This window comes from Cervus canadensis, chromosome 1, assembly GCF_019320065.1.
Source record: "Cervus canadensis isolate Bull #8, Minnesota chromosome 1, ASM1932006v1, whole genome shotgun sequence".
Taxonomy (NCBI): Eukaryota; Metazoa; Chordata; class Mammalia; order Artiodactyla; family Cervidae; genus Cervus; species Cervus canadensis.
The window spans coordinates 13,636,173-13,655,586 of NC_057386.1; the positions used below are offsets into that span (position 1 = coordinate 13,636,173).

A 19,414-nucleotide genomic window follows, 5' to 3' on the forward strand; every position below is an offset into this window, starting at 1 on the left:
CTCACAAATAGCATAAATCCTTTCACATTTTCAGCTCTCTGGTTGTTATATACATATATGTCCGCTTTAGGAGAGTTTAATTCAGTTTTTTTGGTGTTTTTTTTTCTGAATATTTTTTCTGTTTTTTTTCCTAATATTTTTTGAAATTGTCAAATATACAGAAAGTTAAAAGAATTATCCAGTAAATACCCATAAGCCTACCATCTAGATTCTAAAATTTATTATATATTTGTAACTGTAAATAGTTTGTTTTATCATATACCCTTTGTGTTTTGTAATGTTTTATTCTGCTTGTTTGAAAGAAGTTTATTTTTGTGATAAATTTTTTTCTGAGAGGAGATGATTTTTAATATTTGGTAGGTTAATTTTGAAATATTCTATTTAATTTTGAAATATTCCTGCAAAGTATAGACTACTATACATGTTTATAGAAGATGCATATTTATTACCGATCAGATACAACCTAGACCAATTATTTCTTCTGTCACCCCCTTAATGTTTTTTTTATCCCTCCTCACTTTTTTGGTCTGTTTCTCTTAAGGCTATGAGTAATGTAGGTCTTGAACTGAAAATACAGACATATAGACTGATAATTATTTGTATACTTGATAGAGTGGATAACAGAATAGACTATTTAAAATTAGAACCTTTATAGAAAATCAGAGACCTTTGGTCATCCTGTATGACCACAGATCATACCTGTGCTTCCTACCTAATTTAGGTGATGTAATTTATAGTTGTTGTTTTTTTTTTAACTCTATCCTCATTATGTGGTTGGAGGGAAGTTGGTTGAATGTGTAACAGTTTGATCAGGATGGAGCTATATTTGAAAGTAAGAAATAATATGGCTCTAAGAAAAGCAGGTAATTGGTGAATAAATTTTCTTTTTCCAAATAAAAAGTTCTTTTTACAGTGATTGAGATGCTTCCATTGACAGATTTAGTGTATGTGGCAAGAGTAAACGCAGTTAGGGTAAATAGGAACTGAAAGCAGTGTAGATGTACAGATAGGGAAAAGGATATAAGGAAATGATGTAAAAAAGGGATCCTGGGGTGATGGTAAAGACAGAAAATATATGTATTAGAATTCCTTCTTAAAAAAAAAAAAAGAATTCCTTCTGTTTGAAATTGTCCTATAGCTAGCTGACTTAGATGTTTCTATAATCACTGACTTAGAATTCTTATAGGATTTAGGAGTAGAGAACATGAGAGAGAGAGAGTAAGGAATTAACTCCAGCCATCTCAAAGATAATCTTTTAAGCAGAGAGGTCAGTGTTTTTCAGTGATGACTTTTACAAGGTTTTTCTAATCCTAGGAAACCTACAATTTAGGAAACACTGATGAAAATGAAAAGTACAGAACATTTAAAGAAAGGAAGTGTAAACAAGGAAATTTAAAAATCCCAAGAGTGGGTGGCATGGATGCATGGCATTGTCGTTAAAGATGTTTCTTCTTGTTCACAAACATTGTTTCTCATAGGAGTACAGTTTAGCAATTCTGAAACTGGTTACTGTGAATAATAGGGTTAACCAAATAAATTGATACATTGTAATGAAAGCAACTTCTGTCAGAGAGTGAACTTACAAAAAAACAACAGAGCCATGCTTGAATGAACCACACTCTGTACTCCCCACTACACACACACACATAGATACAGAAATAATAAAGATGTATATATACATGGGTTCCTATACGTATATACATTCCCTGGGTCTGTGGGTGGTAAGAGAAGCAGTGACACCCCCCTAGTAAGAAGTACACATAGTGCCTAGATCATGACTTCTAAATCTTATTCTCCAGCTAAAAAAAAAAGAGTCAAGATTCCTTGAGAGGTGGTATATTCTAGGGTTGGGGCAGAGAAAACCCAAGGTGAGTCTTGAGTGTCTTATGTAGTGTTGGAAAGTAAGAAAGGAGGGAGGGGAAATGTGTTGAAAAGATACAGGACTCCCCTGGAAAAGCTTCCAGTGGCCAAAACCTGGACCAGTTTGAGCAACAAAGTATTGTATCACAATGTAAAGAATATCAGTATCAAAAAAAAAAATCAGTACCCAGGGATCTGTGTTGCTATACCTTGCAGTCTGCACCTGTGTTGTGGTCTCACTGCACCCAGGTTGAAAGAAATTAGAACCATTAGGCTTTAGTGACTTTCAGAAAGCTATGGGACTTCAGAGAGAAATGTTTAATGGGCCTTTCCTAGTTTACACTGGAGGACCGAAGGTGAAGTAGCCTGCCCAGGCTCACGCAGTTAAGTCAGACCTGTACTAGGTCATGGGTCTCTAGGCTTTTGTCACTGTTCCATACTGCCCAGACTGTGGGTCTCTGTCAGCTTACAGTTTTTCTTGTATGGCAGAGGATATTACAGTAATCTATAGCAATCTCAATTTTAAAAGACTAATTTTTTTTTCTTTTTTAAAAAAGAAATTAGAGCCTAGAGCATGTGTTTTCTAGATGTGAAGATAACCAAATTGGTCACGTTCTCTTAAGCATCAAAATGTTACTGGTAATCTTGATCCTTATTTCAGAGTTCTTAAAGCGTTTAACAAATTTATGTTTTAATAGCTTGTATTGAAACTCTTAAGTCACACTTGTAGTACGTTATACTTGGTAATATGGAAACACAATTTTTCATTTGTTTTATTATAGAAGAAATTTTGGAATCCATAAGAGCCAAAAAGGGAGACATTGATATTGTTAAAAGCCCAGAAGAAATAGACAAGGACAAGAATGAGACTGAAAATAGTAACTCCAAAGATGCTGAGAAAAGCAGAGAGGAGTTTGAAGACCAGATTGTTGAAAAAGACAGTGATGACAGACCACCAGATGACATCGATCCTGAGCAAGGAAAATCTGAGGGTAAAAACACTACTTGGTTAAAAAGAAATATTCCATCAGCATTATTTAGGACATCTTCAGTTTTACTTGCAAAATGAAAATGAGGTTTTTTCTTTTATTACAAACAACTACTTAATTTTACATTTCTAAAGAGATTAGTATATCCTTCCTCCTTATAACATGTATAATCATTGTAATGAGTTTTAAATTTACTCATGGTGGATTTACTATGATTTTATATCTGTATCTCTATACTTCTTAATAAGGTACCATTTCCCTATGAGATTTGTTGGTGAAAAATCACTGTTTTTCTATCAGAATATACACTTTTGGGTGTGATAAAATATGTTTATTTTTATGTTGACTACTTAAACATTCTTAATAATGCCAAATATTCTTAAATACCCTTTGGATTACCTGCTGCAAAAATATCCCAGAATCTAATTGCTTCAAAATGGCCATCAAATAGAAGCCAGGTTTTTTGGTGCTCATTCATTTTCAGTAGGTGACTGAATGTGGCCATTTGTCCTAGAGCAATTTTAAAGGGTATCGTTAAAGTTTTGTTGTGCATTTTACTGTAGAGCCAACAGAAGTTGGGGATAAAGGTAACTCTGTGTCAGCAAATCTTGGCGACAACACAACAAATGCTTCTTCCGAAGAGACTGTTCCCTCTGAAGGGAGGAGTCCCATGGGGTGTGTCTCAGAAACCCACGATAGCAGCAACATGGCAGAGAAGAAGGTGGCATCTGAGCTCCCCCAGGACGTGCCAGGTACAGAGGGCAGAGTATCAATGCCTCTGTAATGGGGGGAGTCCTTCCCTTGAGTAGTGAAAGCTGGGTGTCACCTAAAACCGTAAAGTCTGTCTTCATTCATGCTGCTTGCTTGCATCAGTGCCATCCCCGACCGCTAAATTGTCACCTAACATTTGGAGTTTGACAAATGTTCCTGCATTTAGTGCTTGAAATCATCATACTCTTCATGCTTTCTTAAAGTTCATTTAGCTGTTTTTGTTTAATAGACTTATTTGTATATTTTATCACCAGACCATAGTGGCAGATATTTTGGTTTTAAGTACTCACATACTAATGGCTCAGTGTTGAATGATTTGACCATTCCAGTTCTGTATGTACTAACAAATTAATTTTATGTTTGCATGTGGTCATGTAAGTTTCTTTTTAACAACATTTCAAACCATAATATTATAATAGAAAACCATTGTCATGTATTTTGATATGAAAATGTAAGTCAACCAGTAATATTTTAAGCTTATTAAAATTAATACTCAGAGTAAGTTATATCACGTCAAGAATGTTGTTATGCCTTTCCTTTTGCCTTTTTTAAAAAAGAAAAAATTTTATCATAGGAGCTTTATGTATTTTTTTAAGAAGACAAATTAGAAAATTTAGATAAGCAAAACAAGAAAATACTGGTGATCCTATGGAAAGCCAGTAATTGTAGTTAATACTGTGATGGAAGTCCTGAAAGAGTTTTTTTTTTTTTTTCAGTCCTTTTAGTAGGAATGTAGGGATGGCTTATTGTGATTTGAACTTGCAGTTCCCTGGTGACTAAGGATGTTGAACACCTTTAGTGTGTGTGTGTGCATGTGCGTGTGATTGTGCACACACATGCTTCTGTGTGTGTGTGTGTGTGTGTGTGATTTGGATACCTTCTGTTTTGAAGTGCCTGTCAGTTCTTTTGTTCATTTTTTATTAAGTGGCTTCTTTTTTTTGTCTGTGGTTGTTGCATAGACTGGGCTAGGTTCAGTCCCTCTTCTCTATCCTGACTGGAAGCAAAAGTTTCTACATTGATTTTTTAAATAATGTTAACCCAATCTCATATTCCTGGAATAAATGCAACTTTGTTGTGACATAGTTTTGTTCTTAAATATTGTTACATTCCATTTTTAATATTTTGCTTAGAATTTTTCCATCAGCTTTCATGAATGAAATTGACTTGTAGTTCTCCTTCTCTGATAATGTCTATGTCAGGATTTGATGCCTAGATTACATTGGCCTTATAAAATAAATTTTTATTTTACAAGTTCCCCCTTTTCCTTTTGTCTGCAAGAGTTTCTGTGGGTGGGTGTTGTTTATTCCTTAAATGTTTGCTGAAGTCTTTTGGTCCTGGAGTTTTCATTGTGGGAAAGTTATTGTAGATTTCATTTCTTTGGCAGATAGTGAAGTATTCATGTTTTCTGTTGATTTCTTGTGTCAATTTTCTTAACTGTTATTTTTCTAAGAATATACCATTTCATTTAAATTTTACTGATATAACTTTTTAAATGTCTATAGCATCTGTAGTGATGTTCCCTTTATTCAATCCATAAATTGGTTAATCATTTCATGAAACTATTAATAATTTTTATGAGTCTTTGAAAAAAAAAAACTTTGGGATTCCTTTTAATTTCTTTTCATTCTTGTGAGTTATTCCTCCCTGCCTTTTTTCCCCCTTAACCACTCTGTTGAGTTGTAATTGATACACAAAAAGCTGTACATATTTAATGTATACAACTTGATGAATTTGGAGATAAAGATGTACCCATGAAATCATCACTGTAATCTGTGGCATAAACATCTGTCACCTCCAGAGGTTTCTCATACACTCTTTATTAAATTTTTTTCTTCTTGCTTAATGGATGCTTTTGTAACTTTTAGTTTTTATTTTTTGCTATGGCTGTCATCAAGGCTGTACATTTCCCTCTGTTTACTGCTGTAGCTGCATCTCACTAACTTTAAAATGGTATTTTGTCTTTATCATTCAGTTTAAAATACTCTCTGATTTCTGTTATATATTTTTTAACCCATTGCTTATTTAGAAATATATTGTTTAGCACCCAAACATTTAGAGATTTGCTAGTTATATTTTTGTTGTTGATTTCTGGTTTGACAAACTGGACTCAGAGAACATTCTGTGCATGATTTATGTCCTTTAAGATTTGTTGAGGCTTGTTTTGTGGTCCCAGCATTTGGTTAATATTGATAAACTATCTCATATACACTTGAAAGAAAATGTTAGTCACTCAGTCGTGTCCAGCTCTTTGTAACACCCTGGACTATAGCCCACCAGGCTCCTCTGTCCACGGAATTCTCCAGGCAAGAGTGCTGGAGTGGGTTGCCATTTCCTCCTCCAATATACACTTGAGACATATATTTTTAGTTTTGGGGTACAGTATAGAACAGTTAGGTCAGGGTTTTTAATTGTGTTGTTCAAATCTATATTTTTGCTATTTTTCCCCCCTCTCTGCAAGATACTTTTAAGTTACTTTTTTTAATATGTTGCCTTTTTATCTTTCACATGTTTTTAGTTTTGCATTATGTAGTTTGAGCCTGTGTTATTAGGTGCACATAATTTTTATTGTTGAATTAACTTTATCTTTGTGAAATACTCTTTATTGTTAATAATGTTACTAAACTACAGTAGCTTTCTTTTGATTAGCATTTATATTGGATATCTTTTCTAGAATTTAAAATCTATTTTTAAATACAGCTACTTTAGAATTTCTTTGGAAATACATATATACACACACATAAATATATACATATATGCATGAAAGTGAAGTCGCTCAGTCGTGTCTGACTCTTGCGACCCCATGGACTATAGTCTATCAGGCTCCTCCGTCCATGGGATTTTCCAGACAATAGTACTGGAGTGGGTTGCCATTTCCTTCTCCAACATATATGCATATGTATATTTATTTGTTTCAAGCTGTATTTTGTCAAGTCTTGTCAGACAGCACTGTCACTGTCTTATGCTAGATGACATAATGCAGAGGAAGAATTACAAATCTGTGATCTAAAAATCTAAAGGAATGAAAACAGAAAAATGGACAGATTTCATGTTGGGTATGATCAGTGATTAGAAAGATTTTATGTAGCTGAGACTGAAGTTTAAACTGAGTTTTAGGCTGTATTTTGAGACGTTCGTAGACCTCACTTTGAAAAGTTAATCTCTGAATATCTATTCCTCAGAGCCCCCCCTGCCCCCACATCTCTACTCCAAACATTTTACTTCAGCTCATGAAAATGGTTATGTTGCCAAAAATGATGCATTATAGCAAGTATACTGTTTATTATTCAGTATAACTCCTGTGTAGTTAACAAAAAGCTCAATTTCAGAATTATACTTTTGTTCTGGATTTTAGATTAGAAATTCTTTGTACCAGAGTGTCAATTTTTTCAGTTTATAAGAGAAGAGAGGGGCATGTCTTTCTAGCATCTTAACCTCAAATGTATTACAGAGAATTTGTATTCAAACCTATAATGCAGACCGCATTTTTTTTTTATTTAAGTTATACCTCCAGGTTTAATGCCTGGGACTAAGAAAATAGTAGCAACAGATAAAACTGGCTTTATATCCATAACTATTTATAATTGCTTTGAAAATGTTTCCATAGACATATTGAAACTCTAACATCTATAAAGTTGAACTATAAGAACATATTTATTTAATCTGTTTCTTTTAACTTTTGGGATAAAGATAGTACTTTGCTTTAGGTTTCAATTTTATTATCAGGAAACTAGTGGATTGGAGGCTGCTGATACTGGATGCTGAACTGATGTATTACCGGTTTACCTCATTGAGTTGATTAATAATAGCTTTTGGAGGTTCTGCAGCAAAATGTTACTCTTCTGTTTCTTATTTTTTAAAATATGTTTTGGTTTTAGTTTCTAGTCTAGTTGAACTGTGAGGACTATTGGTAGGTAATAAACCTTCTTTGTGGTGTTTTAAAGCAAATGCTTGAGATTTCTTTAATCTTATAGCCTAATGAAGTAAAGAGGTCAAGAGTTCTAGAACAATTAAAAAGTAAAGTCAGAATTCTAAACTGAAATGGAGGAGAACTTAAGGCAAATTAACTTGGGACAAGTTAACAAAAACGCTGTGTGTTGTGAGTCACAGGAGTCCTCAGCTCATTAGCACCTTGGCAGTTTAAAGGGATCGATTCTGAGCTCAGTCTTTTCAGGATCAAAATACCTGGGGATTGATTGCCTGTTCTTTTATGAAGAACATAGTCTGTAGGATTTTTTGGTGGGTAGTGTTAGGAAATACATATTTCAGAAAAGAAAAAGATCAATTCACCATTGACATTTCAAATTCAGATTGAGGATTACATAGTTTTTTTCTTTTTTTTTTAAACACTTGTATCTCTTTTTCTTTATGCTGAATGGCTTAGTTCCTAACAACAGTAGCTTAATTATATATTTGCTTTATCCTGATACAGATGTTAATTAATAATTATATATTATTATTATAATTATTAATATATGGATATGCATTAATAACAGTAATACAAAAAAATGTTTTAAACAGCATAGAATTTCATAATACCAGTGTTATTGCTTACAGTAAGATTACCTAAATGGCATTTAAGGTTTTTTTTCAGCTTTTCATCTTTGTACCATATTTCCAGTAAGACTATATAATGAAAATTCTGTGTTCCAAAGTAACTTGAAATAAATTTTTTCTCTGTGCGGTTATGCCAGCAACTTGATGCACAGTTAGACTTTTTTTTGTTTCCATTGGTTTTCACTTTTTAGGGGTTGCATTTCTAACTAAATACAAAACATTTACATGATTCCAAAGTCCAGCTGTGTGTAACTATATCTATTCAGAGAATTTTTCACTTTCATCCCTTCCCTCTCTAGGTAACCATATCCTTCCTTTCACCTATAGGTAGCCATTTTTATTAACTTTTCATTAGTGTTTTTTTTGGTATATAAAGACAAAATATATCCACAGATTCATATTCCTCTCCTTTTCTTACATAATGTTGGCATACTCTAAGTGCTCTTCTATTTCTTTTAACATTTAATCTTGAGATCGGTTTGAATGTGGATATAATGATCCCCTCAGTCCTTGTTATGGTACATGATATTTTACTGCATGTTCCATCTTTTATTCAGCCAGTGCCGTATTTATGGGCATTTTCTCCTTCTGGTCTTTTGCCATTATAATGCTACAGTGAATACCTCTGCACGTAAGCAGTGTAGTATTTCTGCCGGTGAATTTTTGGATAGATTTATAGACATGGGAGTGCTAGGTTAAGAGTAGTTGCAACTGTAATTTTTCTAGGTACCGGCAGTTCCCTTGTATCCACGTGGCACCCTTTGCCACTCCCACAGCAGTGTGTGGCCATACCTCTGAAGCTACTGCCCCTCTACCTGAGAGTGTCATGAGACTTGGATTTTGGGCCCATCTGGTAGCTGGGAGGTAGTTTCTCCATATAGTTTTATTTTGCATTTCTTTTAGTTTTAAATAAGTGAGCCTGTTTCCATGTTTAAAGGCCATTTTCATTTCTTTTGTCACTGTTCATATATTTTTCCCATTTTTCTATCAGGTTGTTGGTTTTTTCCTTCAAAACAAAATTTAGGAACTCACAATACATTACAGATAGTCTTTGTGATATACTGTCAGTCACTTTTAATTTAGGTCATTGATATAAAGGCTACCTTAATAGTGGCAAAATGAAATACACAAAGAGGCTCTAGATTTTTGAACTACCAAGGAAAGGCACATAGGCTTTCAGTTCATGGTAGTGTTCATTTTGGTCTTTCAGCAACTATACTCTTACTGATACTGTTATATTCTTAAAATTAACAATCACTTAAGCATTACCTTGTAGTTAAATTTGGGAGTGTAGAATTCAGTCAGGAAAACCTTAGAGATAAGTAATCCTGTTTAATTCCATTTAGAATACTGTTTGAAGACTTTTTGAAAAGTAAGAATATAAATTTCTGATTTTGAGGGATTTTCTCCACTAAATTACTTCTGCGGTATCTGGCACATCATAACATCATAGATTCTGTGAGATAGTTATATCACTTGACTCTGACAGATGGTCTGCTTTGTACTGTGTATTGAGTTAATGCTGAGAGACTTAAAAGACAGTTCACAGGGTGTTATTTACAAATTTCTTTTCATACATTGCATTATTCATACATGAGCAGCTTTTTCTTTTTAAAATCTGGCTTTGTAATGCAACCCTAAAACAATTAAATGTCTTTTCTGACAATTAGTTATTTTTGATGTGATTTCCAATTTAAAAATCAGATATTCTATTTTTCTAGAAGAACCTAGCAAGACATGTGACAGCAATAAGACTAGTGCTACCACTGCCTCCATCCAGCCTGATCTGGAGCACGGTAACACCAGCAGTGAGCTAAACTCTTCCCAGAGTGAATCTGCTAAGGCAGCTGATGACCCTGAAAATGGAGAAAGAGAATCCCATACACCTGTCTCTATTCAAGAAGAGATAGGTAAGGATACACTTCATACAACGAAAGGAACTTTTTTTTTTTTAATTTTTAATTTTTTATAATACAAGTTTGATGGGGGTGGGAAGATTTGGATTTTCTTTTCTTTTTCTTTTTTTTTTTTTTAAAGCATAAGTAGCACTTGCACTCAGTGTTTTTGTTTTAAAAAAAGCAAGCACATAGGAAAAATTACATCTCTTTCACACCCCCTCCCCAAAGGTAACCAGCATTAATTGGTATTGTATCTTTCTCCGTGTAGTTACATTAATGTATGTATACTTACAAAAAAAATTTTTTTTAATATATAAATGGGATCATTCTGCACGTGTTGTCTGCATCTTGCTTTTTTCACTCAGTAGTACATGGAGGAGTACTTTTCATGTAATAAATTGAATTTATTCTTTTTAACTGCTGCATGATATGCCATAGTTTAGATGAACCATAATTCATTTACTGTTTCTCTATTAATGCACATTTAGGCTGTTAACAGTTTTTTCCTTATTACAACTAGTGGTGCTTTTTAACATCCTCAACATATATCTTTGTTTACTTATGTAAGTATTTCTGGCAGTATAGATACAGTAAGTGGAATTGCTGGATCATATGGTAGGTACGTTTTAAAAAATAGTGATGGCTATTGCTTAATTGTACATTAAAAGAAATTTATACTAATAATTTACATATATATGTATTTCTTCACATTTTCACCTTTTACATTTTGGCCAGTGGTATTTCATGAAAAAATTTGCATACCCCTGCTTACTAATGTGGTTGAATTTCTTTTCATATGTTTGCTGAACTTTCTGTGAATTGCTTATTCATGTCTTTTGCTCAGTTTTTCCTCTTGACTTTTGATATTCCCTAATGAGTTTTAGGAACGCTTTATGTATTTTGGGTATTAATTTTTTATTTTACCTCTATACTTAAATAGGCATTGCTTGTTTTGTACAGAAAGTTTTTACGTTTTTTTATGCATTTAAATCTATCTTTTTCTTTAGGATTTCTCTGGATTTTGTGTCTTACTAAGTAAGGAAGACCATCTCTATCCCAAGAATATACATATATTTTACAGTAATTTCACCTAATACTTTATAACTTTGTCTTTAATCCTGCTGGTATGTAACTTTGTGTATGAGATGGAAATTTGTTTTAATGAGAACCTTCTCAATTGCAAGTGACTAAACCAGCTTAAACTAGCTTAAGTGAAAAGGGAATTTAATTAGCTCATGTAATAGGGAAGTCCAGGCCATCATCAGGCATAACTGGACCCCCAGGTATCAAAACTCTTTCCATTTTCCTCTTTCTGTCTCAACTTTTTGGATCTGCATATGTTTGTGTGTTAACCTCGTTCTCTCCTAATACAGACAGGCTTTTCCCAAGTGGCAGGGAAGATGGCCTCAGCGGTTTGTATTCATAAGTTTCCATGGTCTGTGACCCAAAGGCAAGGCCCCTACTTCTGCTCCAAATCAAAAGTCCTTGAGGAAGGAATTTGAGTGGCCTATTGGACATATTGTTCCCACCCCTGTGGCCAGGGCAGGCAAGGTATTATGATTGATGGCTCCAGCAAAAGTATATGATTGGAGTGGGGTAGGAATGGTTTTCCAAATAAAGAGAGATATGAAGACAGGAAACAATAAGTATCCACAGTTCCACCGTAGCTCAGTACAAGCGTGTGTATTCAAATTCAGAAGTGCTTCTGCCTAACGTAATGCAAAGATCTCACCCACAACTGAAAATTTTTTCAAAAACTTCTCTCCCCAAATTACATCTGGTAGCATTGTATCTAGGATTTCTGTGTATTGTGTGTACCATTTTGATTACATCTGGATGTGGCTTACCTTGATCTCACAATCCATGAGCAAGGTTATGAGTTTAACTACCTGTAACACTCATTATCCTGATGGTGAATGGTGTTCTCTGATAAACCTGGCTGGCATTTTCTGGGAGATTCTCTGGGAGGATGGATATGGACAAGATGTGAGAAGAACATGGCAAGATACCCCTGCTGGAGGCCATCCTGCTTTCCCAGCCTGGGTCCACCTGTCAGGGATGGCCTGCTGGAAATTGCTGTGGGTTTGAATAATTATACGTCCCGTTTGACAGGTTTGGAGTTTTTCCTGGCAGTCATGCCCCTTGTAGATTGCTTGGACCCCCAGCTCATACCTAACCCCCAGAAACTTGGCTCAGGGTACCTGAAGGTAAACCCCCTCTACTTACCCAGTTTGTCTGCCCTAGCCCTCAGGTGAGCAAAGTCTGTGTAGGTTCCTGCCTCTTGACATCATTAAACAAGGAGTTAGGGAGACTAGGGTCCAGCAGCTCTGGACTCTGCCTGCAGGCTGCATCACTGTGATTCCCTCCTTTGTAACAAGGAGAGTGTGATATAACAGGGAGAATACACCTTTTTGCAGGGTGTAGTAGATGATGACCTCCACTCTTAGCCTTGTTCCCTTTCTCTGTTCCTTCAAGTATTTCCCCCAGGGATGAATTTTCTGCCTCCTCGCCCATATTTGCACTAAATTTAGCAAGTGGCAACAGATGGACTCTTGCCTGTTGGATCCTTGGCTGTAAATTGAGTGGCTTCACTTGAAAAAGTGCCGTGCTGTTCCCTTTCTGCTTTTAGGAAGTCTGGCCTTGACTAAGTGAAGTCTAAAATGTCTTCATTGGAGAACTGCAGTGATGGTCCCAAGAAGTAGCCACTATAGCTCAACATGTTGGCACAAAACTCCAGCATGGGTAGAGGCATGGTCTGAGACCCAAGAGAAAATTGTGGAAAGTCTAACCAACTGTTTTGCTACCTCACCTTGACTGTTACTTGCTTTCCAGCCTGAGATGGCAAGATACAGCATCTTGATTTAGTCAGTGGCATTATTGTCTGCTTGGTTTTTCATTTGCCAGTGCCACCCTTAGTTTTTGAAAACTGAAAAAGGAAAATGAGGTCTTGTTTAACTATCTGGCCGATGGAAATCAGATGGTGATGCAATAGTTTTAGAATATACAGAAATTTTCAGCTGAAGTGAGATTAATTTAAGAGCAGAAGTTGCTCCTTGGCGATTAAATCCATCACTTTAAAAAATTGATGTTATGAAAATATGAGAGGCCTTTACTATATTTAAAAAAAACTAATGCAGTTGATTTTCACATGTACACTGTCTGCAAACACAGACAATTACCTAGATTCCTTAGGAGAAAATGCACTTTATGTTTATAAGCTTTAAACGGTTAGGTATTTGAACAGACTTTCAGTGGAAATATTTCTAAAATTAATTATATCCTTTTAATACAGAAATCCACATTGAATATATAAGGCAATATTTTATTAGTTTGCATTTCGAGTTATGTTTGTTCCTTGTTAACCTGTAGGAGCCCTTCCACCTTTCTGGTAGATGAGCTTTACAACGGATAACCTGGCATGTTTGAATTTTCTGTAAAATAATGACTCATAGTGAAGTTCTGACATACTTTCTTTGGAGTAAAACTTTGAAGAATTAATCCATTTGCTTGGCTATTCAAGGACTTTTTCTTTTTGTTTTCTGGCTGTTAGTTGTCTACCAGATAGAATATTTGGATTAGTAAGGTATTATTACTTATTATATATAGTCTACTTACTATTAGCAATTACTTTTGGCTTTTCGTTTGATAACAGGTGATTTCAAATCAGAAAAGTCTAATGGGGAAGTCAGTGAGTCTCCTGGAGGAGGAAGAGGAGCATCTGGTTCAACTCGGATTATCACCAGGTTACGGAACCCAGACAGCAAACTGAGTCAGCTGAAGAGCCAGCAGGTGGCCGCCGCAGCCCATGAAGCAAATAAATTGTTTAAGGAGGGGAAAGAGGTGTGTTCTTTCTGTTTAAAACAAACATCTCTGGAATGTAAAATAATTTTTAAAATAGAGGCAGGGTGTTTGCAGACATGTATTTTTGAACTGTATTTTCCTCACTTCGAGAGTGTAAGCGTGTAAGAAGATTAAAAGTGTTAGGTTTATATTATGATAAATGTACACCCCAGTTTCAATCCATGCCTAGAAATGCTGAACATGGATAATGGATAGTATACTTTCTTATATACGGTTGGTTTTAGTGTATGCAGTTCTAAAGAGATAGAGGCTTCTTTTTCACATGTGGGGACAGGTAGGCTCTTTGTGGGCTTTATTAAAGGTTTAATGCTCAGATCTGACTCTAGTCATTTTAGGTGAACCTGCAACTAAAGGATGGGACTTAACCTGTTGACAGCAGACAGTAGTATGTAGAACATCATCTTAATCCTGATTTTGAATAAAAAAATTGAAGCTAAGACTCAGTATTTCTGTCCCCCAGCCAGCCATGGTGATTGAATAAGGGTCACAGTTGTGTCTTTCAGATTTGAGAATTATTTGCAGGGTAGATATTTGCAAGAATATGCAGTGTTTGTAACATCATCGAAAAGGCTTTAAAGCAGAGGTTTTCAGGCTACTTTTCACTCTGACCCTCAGTAAGACATTTTTCATAGCCCAATGTGCACATGCATGCTTAGTTGTGTCCAACTCTTTACGACCCCATGGACTGTAGCCCACCAGGCCCTTCTGTCAATGAGCTTGTTCTGGAAAGAATTCTAGAGTGGGTTGCCATTTCCTCCTCCTTCAGGCTTTGAACCTGTGTCTCCTGCATTGCAGGTAGGTTCTTTACCGCTGAGCCACTGGGGAAGCCCTGAGCAACCCAGTACATATATTTAAAAGTTTCCTGAAAGAGTATTTTACCTTACTGTGTAGGAAGCGCTCTAGTATTTTCTTTTCTAGTCTATTGTATTATAGTTCATTTTTTTTTAAAGCTGGATAAGGCCCACTATTGATTTCACAGGCCATTAAAGGGTTGGAACCAACTATTTGAAACACTGTTTTAATATATCTATGGGCTCTTATCTAAAGCTGGAATGATAAAAGGAGCAGAATAAAATATATTTTTAGGAATGTATTTTGGAGGGGAATAGTACATGTAATGCCCTCATGCTTAACCCTAACCCCTGTATATTGTAAGCTTGAGATAATGATTGTTGAATGATTTATATATCACACATTTGGTTTCAGGTGTATATTTGAGATATATAAAAGTACTTACTAATGTCCAGCATGTAACAGGCACTTTAATAAAGCTTAAGTTTTTTTCTTTTTGCAGGCACATCTTGGTTGTTTAATGATAAATAATTTAGCTTTAGCTTATAACTGAGCTTTTAACTTCAAAAGTGCAGTCATAAGATGTATTTTAACTTACTTTGAATGATAAATTAAAAACTGTTGAAAGACAATTGACCAGATTTATGCATTTGACACAAAAAAAATGGAGTCTTTTTTTTATTTTCTTGGCCAGGTACTGGTAGTTAACTCTCAAGGAGAAATTTCACGGTTGAGCACCAAAAAGGAGGTGGTCATGAAGGGAAACATCAACAATTATTTTAAGTTGGGTCAAGAGGGGAAGTATCGCGTCTACCACAATCAGTACTCCACCAATTCATTTGCTTTGAATAAGCATCAGCACAGAGAAGACCACGATAAGAGAAGACATCTTGCACATAAATTCTGCCTGACTCCAGCTGGAGAGTTCAAATGGAATGGTTCTGTCCATGGGTCCAAAGTTCTTACCATATCTACTCTGAGACTGACTATCACCCAGTTGGAAAACAATATCCCTTCCTCCTTTCTTCATCCCAATTGGGCTTCGCACAGGTAAAGGAAACCAAGGTTTGTTTATTGCTGTGACTATAGTAAATATTTATAAAATGATTATTGCAGTTGCACACTTTAAACTGTCATTTTAAAAAAACATATTAAAATTTAAAATAATTATTAAAAAAAAATTTGGCTACACCAGGTCTTCACTGTGGCAAGCAGGATCTTTAGTCGTGGCATGTAGGATCTGGTTCCCTGACCAGGGATGGAACTCAGGCCCCTTGGATTGTGAGCATAAAGTCTTGGCTACTGGACCACTAGGGAAATCCCTAAACTGTCGTTATAAATGAATTGAGTGACATCAGTTTAGTCAGCAAAACACTGAGGATGTTACGAATATGAGTATACCTCTATAGTTACTGAACCAAGACTTCCCTGGCAGTTCAGTGATTAAGACTCCATGCTTCTAAGGACATGGGTTCAGTTCCTGATCAGGGATCTATCCTGCATGCTGTGTGGTATGACCAGTAAATTGATTAATTAATTGATTAATTTAAAATATAAAGTTAATGAACCAACACTGACATTTGGAAGATTTCTGGAAAGCAATCTTTATTCCTGGAACCAAATGGAATCCCAACAAAGTTGGGACATCATAGAAGCTGTAAGGATTTGGAGGACTAACTGACCTCTGAGCTTCCTCCAGTGTTCAAAATCTGTGATTCTGTGAGGTAGAAACTTCCAGTAGCAGTGTATTTTGTACTTGATTAGCCTAGAAACATATGCCTTATATACATGCTTAGTTATTCAGTCATGTCTGACTCTGTGTGGCCCCATGGACTGTGGTCTGCCAGTCTCCTCTGTCCATGGATTTTCCAGGCGAAAATACTGGAGTGGTTAGTCACTCCCTTCTCCAGAGGATCTTCCCAACCCAGGGATTGAACCCAAGTCTCCTGCATTGCAGGCAGATTCTTTACTGGCTGAGCCACCAGGGGCTCCCCTGGATAATCCCATGGACAAAGGAGCCTGGAAGGCTACAGTCCGTGGGGTCACAAAGAGTTGGACATGACTGAGCGACTAACACTTTGACATGCCTTATAAGGTAAAGTCATAAATTACTCCTCTTGTGCTTTTAATTTAAGATCAACAAGGTGAAATTTTGTTTTTTCCTTTTTTCCCCCCACTTCTGAAATACAGGGCAAATTGGATCAAGGCTGTTCAGATGTGTAGCAAACCCAGAGAATTTGCGTTGGCTTTAGCTATTTTGGAGTGTGCGGTTAAGCCAGTTGTGATGCTGCCAATATGGCGGGAATCTTTAGGACATACCAGGTAAGTGAATCCTGAGCCACTTAGTGTGTTAGACTCCCTTTTGGAGTATTAGTCCATTAGTAATGAAAGTTAATGTCTCTAAAAGGCCATATTAAACTTAACTAATCTTGACCACAAAGAGTCGAACACAACTGAGTGACTGAACAACCTTGACCTCATTTTCCTCCTCTCTAAGGAGGAATGAATGAACATTAGTTCTTATTTATGATATAGGATTGTAATGAAGATCAGAAGAGATCAGGTATATACAAATAAAAAATATTTTCTCAAGTAAAAAAATATTTTTAGGGTCTTCCCTGGTAGGTCAGTGGTTTAAGACTGTGCTTCCCTTGCAGGGAATTAAGATCCTGCACGCTCCAAGGCTCAGCCAAAAAAAAAAAAAGAAACTAAAAAAGCAACATCAAGTGAAAGCATTTTTATTGAATAGAAAGAATGCTCATGTTTTTTGAATATTTATTCTGGAATGTGCTGGAGATCTGATATATTTAGAAATGAGTATTTGGCCCAACATAATGTAGCTCCTAAGTAGTCCAAGAGTTACGTGACTAGCGCCTGGTTAACAAAAAGGATAACTGTTGTGACACGACTCTATTTTTTAGCTTGAATGGATTTATTTTGTAACTTTAATTTTTAAAAGTTCTTATTGTAAAAATAATATAAGCTTACAGTGAGAAGCATAAATTCTTATTTAATGTGATAAGTAAGACTCCTTCTGAAGAACTATGGATGGAGGTTCATGACATTGTACAGGAGGCACTAATCAAGACCATCCCAAAGAAAAAGAAATGCAAAAGGGCAAAATGGTTGTCTGAGGAGGCCTTACAAATCACTGTGAGAAGAAGAGAAGTGAAAGGCAAAGGAGAAAAGGAAAGATACACCCATTTGAATGCAGAGTTCCAAAGAATAGCAAGGAAAGATAAGAAAGCCTTCCTCAGGGATCAGTGCAGAGAAATAGAGTAAAACAATAGAACAGGAAAGACTAGAGATCTCTTCAAGAAAATTAGGGATACCAAGGGAACATTTCATGCAAAGATGGGCATGATAAAGGACAGAAATGGTAGGACCTAACAGAAGCAGAAGATATTAAGAGGTGGCAAGAATACACAGAAGAACAATACAAAAAAGATCATGACCCAGGTAACCATGAAGCTGTGATCACTCACCTAGAGCCAGACATCCTGGAATGCGAAGTCACGTGGTCCTTAGGAAGCATCACTACGAACAAAGCTAGTGGAGGTGATGGAATTCCAGTTGAGCTATTTCAAATCCTAAAAGATGATGTTGTGAAAGTGCTGCACTCAATATGCCAGCAAATCTGGAAAACTCAGCAGTGGCCACAGGATTGGAAAACGTCAGTTTTCATTTCAATCCCAAAGAAAGGCAATGCCAAAGAATGCTCAGACTGCCACACAGTTGCACTCCTCTCATACACTAGCAAAGTAATGCTCAAAATTCTCCAAGCCAGGCTTCAATAGTTTGTGAACTATTAACTTCCAGATGTTCAAATTGGATTTAGAAAAAGCAGAGGAACCAGAGATCAAATCGCCAACATCCGTTGGATCATTGAAAAAGCAGGAGAGTTCCAAAAAGACATCTATTTCTGCTTTATTGACCATGCCAAAGCCTTTGGCTGTGTGGATCACGATAAACTGTGGAAAATTCCTCAAGAGATGGGAATACCAGACCACCTGACCTGCCTCTTGAGAAATCTGTACGCAGGTCAAGAAGCAACAGTTAGAACTGGACATGGACCGACAGACTGGTTCCAGATCAGGAAAGGAGTACGTCAAGGCTATGTTGTCACCCTGCTTATTTAATTTACATTCAGAGTACTTCTTGAGAAATGCCAGACTGGATGAAGCACAAGCTGGAATCAAGATTGCCAGGAGAAATATCAGTAACCTCAGATATGCAGATGACACCACCCTTATAGCAGAAAGCAAGGAAGAACTAAAGAGCCTCTTAATGAAAGTGAGAGAGGAGAGTTAAAAAGTTGGCTTAAAACTCAACATTCAGAAAACTAAGATCATGGCATCCGGTCCCATCACTTCATGGCAGATAGATGGGGAAACAGTGGAAACAGTGACAGACTTTATTTTCTTGGGCTCCAAAATCACTGCAGATGGTGAGTGCAGCCATGAAATGAAAAGACGCTTGCTCCTTGGAGGAAGAGTTATGACCAACCTAAACAGCATATTAAAAAGCAGAGACATTACTTTGCCAACAAATGTCCATTTAATCAAAGGTATGATTTTTCCAGTAGTCATATATGGATATGAGAGTTGAACTATAAAGAAAGCTGAGTGTGAAGAATTGATACTTTTGAACTGCGGTGTTGGAGAAGACTTTTGAGAGTCCCCTGGACTG

At 36.0% G+C, this 19,414-nt stretch overlaps 1 protein-coding gene across 14 annotated transcripts in view; it reads left to right on the plus strand.

Moving 5' to 3' along the window:
* Positions 1-19,414, plus strand: part of BPTF (bromodomain PHD finger transcription factor) — a 137,733-nt gene that overhangs the window by 59,074 nt on the left and 59,245 nt on the right. For 10 of the 14 annotated variants that reach the window (XM_043464245.1, XM_043464250.1, XM_043464256.1 and 7 more), the window contains exons 4-9: positions 2,643-2,852; positions 3,413-3,601; positions 9,896-10,084; positions 13,725-13,912; positions 15,420-15,775; positions 16,916-17,047. In XM_043464245.1, coding sequence (XP_043320180.1) covers positions 2,643-2,852; positions 3,413-3,601; positions 9,896-10,084; positions 13,725-13,912; positions 15,420-15,775; positions 16,916-17,047 — 1,264 coding nt within the window. The remainder of the gene's footprint in view (positions 1-2,642; positions 2,853-3,412; positions 3,602-9,895; positions 10,085-13,724; positions 13,913-15,419; positions 15,776-16,915; positions 17,048-19,414) is intronic. The other 4 variants (XM_043464254.1, XM_043464258.1, XM_043464252.1 and 1 more) reach the window with 3 other exon arrangements.